The 4,081-nt window shown below is 38.6% G+C and overlaps 1 protein-coding gene across 1 annotated transcript; it reads left to right on the top strand.

The window, feature by feature from the left end:
• Positions 1-875: 875 nt before the first annotated feature.
• LOC135212610 (uncharacterized) lies at positions 876-3,293 on the top strand. Its single transcript, XM_064246185.1, has one exon. It carries the CDS (start codon positions 918-920, stop codon positions 2,751-2,753), a length of 1,836 nt encoding a protein of 611 aa, XP_064102255.1. The 5' UTR covers positions 876-917; the 3' UTR covers positions 2,754-3,293.
• The last annotated feature ends 788 nt before the right edge of the window (positions 3,294-4,081 follow it).

Raw genomic sequence — 4,081 nt, forward strand, 5'->3', positions numbered from 1 at the left:
AGAGGCATGGGACTGCTTCCTTTGCTTGACATTACAGTGGTCCCTTTGTATTCCAGGGGGGACACGTACCAGACCCCCGCCCCCCCCACAAATAGTTAGAGCCAGCAAATAGTTGGAACTATGAAAACACTTAAAACGGGCTATTTTCTTAGTTAAAACTCAAGAAAAACCCACTACAAATTTGTATATACCTGGTTTTTTTAATAGTTTTATCACAAAAAGTGCATGTTATAATGAAATTGGTAAAAAAACAGGAATTTGTGGATATTTCTCATAGTAAAATACTGCAAATAGGCAAATTTCCCGTGAATAATGAGGGGAAATGTTCCAGAGAGAAATCCACGAATGCTTGAGTCCGTCCGGAGAACGCGAATACGGGGGATTCACTGTACATGACTAGGAAAAAGTCCTAGGTGAGGCTAATCTCCAGTTGGTTAGGAAGTCTACTCGGCAAACAGTAAGTCTTCCTATGTAAAGACCCATGGTTTGTATATGTGTAGGAACATATGACAAGTTTTGGAAGTAATTTGTATTTTTCTTTATACATACAAACCTTAGGTCTTTACATAAACTGCCCACCTCTAGCCGCCCCTCGTTCTGATACCTGTACTATAAGACAAGTGGTTGTGTAACTCAGTTAAAGGAGGTGGTGAGGGTACCCCTTGCCCTCCCACCAGTAGTTCAACTACCAAACAACCTTTTTGTGTAGAATAGCCTGCTTCAGCTTGTGCTGAAGATAATTCCTAGGTGAAGACCTCAGGTTTGTAAATTAAGAAAAATACAAATTACTTTCAAATTTATCATTTTGTATGGACAGATTATGATTTTAAGATTCCAGTTTTTTTTATTTTAAATTTTAAGATAACTGTAAATTTTCCCTACTATAAATATTGAAAAGATATTTTGAATATTTCAGAATGGATAAAGGAAGTGCATCCCAAACTGCTGCCATGGAGGCTTTGGCGAAACTTCGCCCAGATATAGACTTTGCAATGTTGGCAAAGATGGGCGTTACTCTGGATCCTGTTGCGTTAACGAAGCAGCTTCGCCCTGATTTAGATGTGAAGATGATGACAAGTTCTGCAAGCAGCAAGTCGGAGTCCTCCCACTCGTACTCAACAGCACATTCATCTCATGGGTCTTCTCATACTTCTCATTCACACAGTGGAGGTCACCCATCACAGCATTTAAGTAAATCAGATGCTGCTTACTTGGCTAAATTACAGGAGGCAAGTTTAGCTAATGCATTGACAAAACTGGATCCAAACTTGTTAGCTAAACTTGATCAGACAACATTGGCTCAACTTTCCAAATTGGATGCTCCCACATTAGCTAAGCTTGATCATAATACTTTAGCCCAGCTCGTGAAAGCTGATGCTTCAGCAGCCGTGGCTTCCATGTCAATGAGTAAAGCTGATCAAGCAATGTTGGCTCAGCTCTTTAAACTTGACCCACATACCCTATCAAAAGTTGATCCAGCCTCGCTCACACAGTTGGCTAAGCTTGACCCAATGATGTTAGCGAAGATGGATCAGACAACATTAGCTCAGCTAGCAAAGTTAGACCCCCTTACTCTTTCCAAACTAGATCATGCAATGCTTGCTCAGCTTGCTCGACATGATGCCCAGCTGCAGGCCCAAGCAAGAGCTGCTCTAAGCAAAATGGATTCAGCTACCCTTAATCAACTTTCAAAGATGGATCCCCATTTACTCTCAAAGCTTGACCCGAATACACTCGCTCAATTAGCCAAGTTGGATGCACATACCCTCTCTAAAGTGGATTCAGCTACCTTGGCTCAACTTGCTTCTATGGATGCTGTAGCAATGGCACAACTATCTAAGATGGATCCACATTCTCTATCTAAAATGGACCAAGCCACTTTGGCACAACTTTCCAAATTAGATCCACACTCATTATCCAAGATGGATGCAGCAATGATGAACCAACTTTCAAAGTTAGATCAGCAAGCAATGAACAAAATGAATAGTGCAGCTTTAGCTCAGCTGTCAAAAATGGACCCTCACAATTTATCTAAAAAAGACCCTAGTCAGTTGAGTCACATGATGAAACTTGATCATCACAGTATACCTAAAATGGATCCTAACAGTTTGGCTCAGCTGTCAAAACTTGAAGCCCAAGCCAAGTTGGACCAAGCTGCATTATCACAGATGTCAAAATTAGAAGCTCATTCCAAAATGGACCCAGGATCTCTTTCACAGCTCTCAAAACTTGATCCTCATTCAATGGCCAAGATTGACCCTCAGCTGGCCCAGTTAGCAAAACTAGATTCTCACACCTTATCAAAATTAGATGTAAATACTTTGGCACAACTTGTGAAGCTGGATCCACACTTGTTAACAAAATTAGATTCAGCTGCTTTAGCACAGCTCACAAAGTTAGAAGCTCAGCAAATGCAGGCAACTGCTGCTGCTGCTGGGTTATCAAAAGCTGATTTAGCAGAGCTCCGGAAACTGGAAGCCGAAGCTTTAGCTCGTTTACAGCCTTCTGACTTGGATGCCTCTTTGCTCAGTCCAGCTACTGCTGGATTAAGCACAACTAGCACCACCTCAAGTGCTCATGGAATGTCTAAATATCAACAGTTACTAGCAGTAATTGAAGAAATGGGCAAAGATATTCGGCCAACCTATGCTGGAAGTAAAAGCAGTGCTGAGCGTTTAAAGCGGGGTATTGTTCATGCACGCATACTGGTCAGAGAATGCTTAATTGAAACAGAGCGTGCTGCACGCACATAGTGGTGCAATGTAAAGATGTCTTTTCTGAATAGTTGGTAACGTATTGGTGTATTGTGCTGTCATTGTAGGATAGTAATTACTTAAAGTTTAGGTAATTAATGCCAGGTTTCTTAGAGGTTTTTAAGACTTAAGTAACAACATTTTTCATATAATTAGGTAATAAATTTATCTTAAGAAACAATATGGAAGTTGGAATTCTTAGTAAGTATAGAGACATTGCACAAGTATTGTAGATGAAAGACCTGTATTACAATGTTATCATTAATGGTTTGTTTTGTCAGTTATGGATTTCATTTGCAAACTTTGTTCATCATACAATATATACTAATAAAATCTTTATGAATCCCTTGTTGTACTGTACATGTTTTATTTTTTTGTTGATATAAGTATTATTGGAACTGCATTGGTGTCTTGCCAAACAGTGATATCAAGAAATTCATGTAATACTGTAGACTGTATAATATTTATTACAGATTTAGAGTAGTTGATGTGAGGTGTTTTATGGTTTATAACAGTAAATAAAACTTTACTGGAATGTAATTGTTTATTGCTGTTAATATTTACCCTTCAGATAATTGTGTTTCATTTGTAAATGATAAAGGCACTCCTCAACTCGTTTCCCAAATTGTAAAATTTATAAGGCTGAGTTATGTGCGATTAAGTTTGCCATTATCAGCCTCAAAATTTGTACTAAAACAAATGTGTCTGGGTTAATACTATATTGTTTTAGTTTACTTTCTTGACTGCAAAACAATTATATTTGTAAGAAATCGTCACCACAGGTGTATAGGTGTATGGTAAGATACATAAGGACTGAGGCTTGTGTAACTTTGTGGAGTGTGAGTTGTAGAGACCTATCAAGGGACTGTTATTAGAGAATGATGGTATCCATGTTACCAGGGAAGATACAACTCTCAAGTTAATAGGACAATGTGTCATTGCTGAATGGCCTCATAGGTCCCAATGCTTGGCCTTTGGCCTAAATTCCATATTCAATTCAATTCAATTCAATAGGACAATGTAATTAGTTGTGATGAAGGCTCACTCCCACATAAAGTTTTTATTTAGACAAGAAGCTCTTGAACACCTAGAGTTCAAGAGTTCATTCCCAATTTTTGACCAAATGCTCATGAATAGTACTTGTGTACTTCCTACTTCTGTCAAAATATTTCCACTTGAGTCAAAATGAAGATGTAAAGCTAATATTGGGAGCTGTTGTAGTATCAACAACCACCCAATAGTTGTGCCAGACTACAATTATGATGCTTCATACTTGTATGTATCTGCACAGCTGAGCTATCTTTTAGGATTTCCCTTTGGATTACAAG

This window comes from Macrobrachium nipponense, chromosome 41 (assembly GCF_015104395.2).
Source record: "Macrobrachium nipponense isolate FS-2020 chromosome 41, ASM1510439v2, whole genome shotgun sequence".
In the NCBI taxonomy this organism is placed as follows: domain Eukaryota; kingdom Metazoa; phylum Arthropoda; class Malacostraca; order Decapoda; family Palaemonidae; genus Macrobrachium; species Macrobrachium nipponense.

Bases quoted from the DNA above. Each gene is read 5' to 3' on its own strand.
- LOC135212610 (XM_064246185.1), top strand. From the start codon at position 918: ATGGATAAAGGAAGTGCATCCCAAACTGCTGCCATGGAGGCTTTGGCG.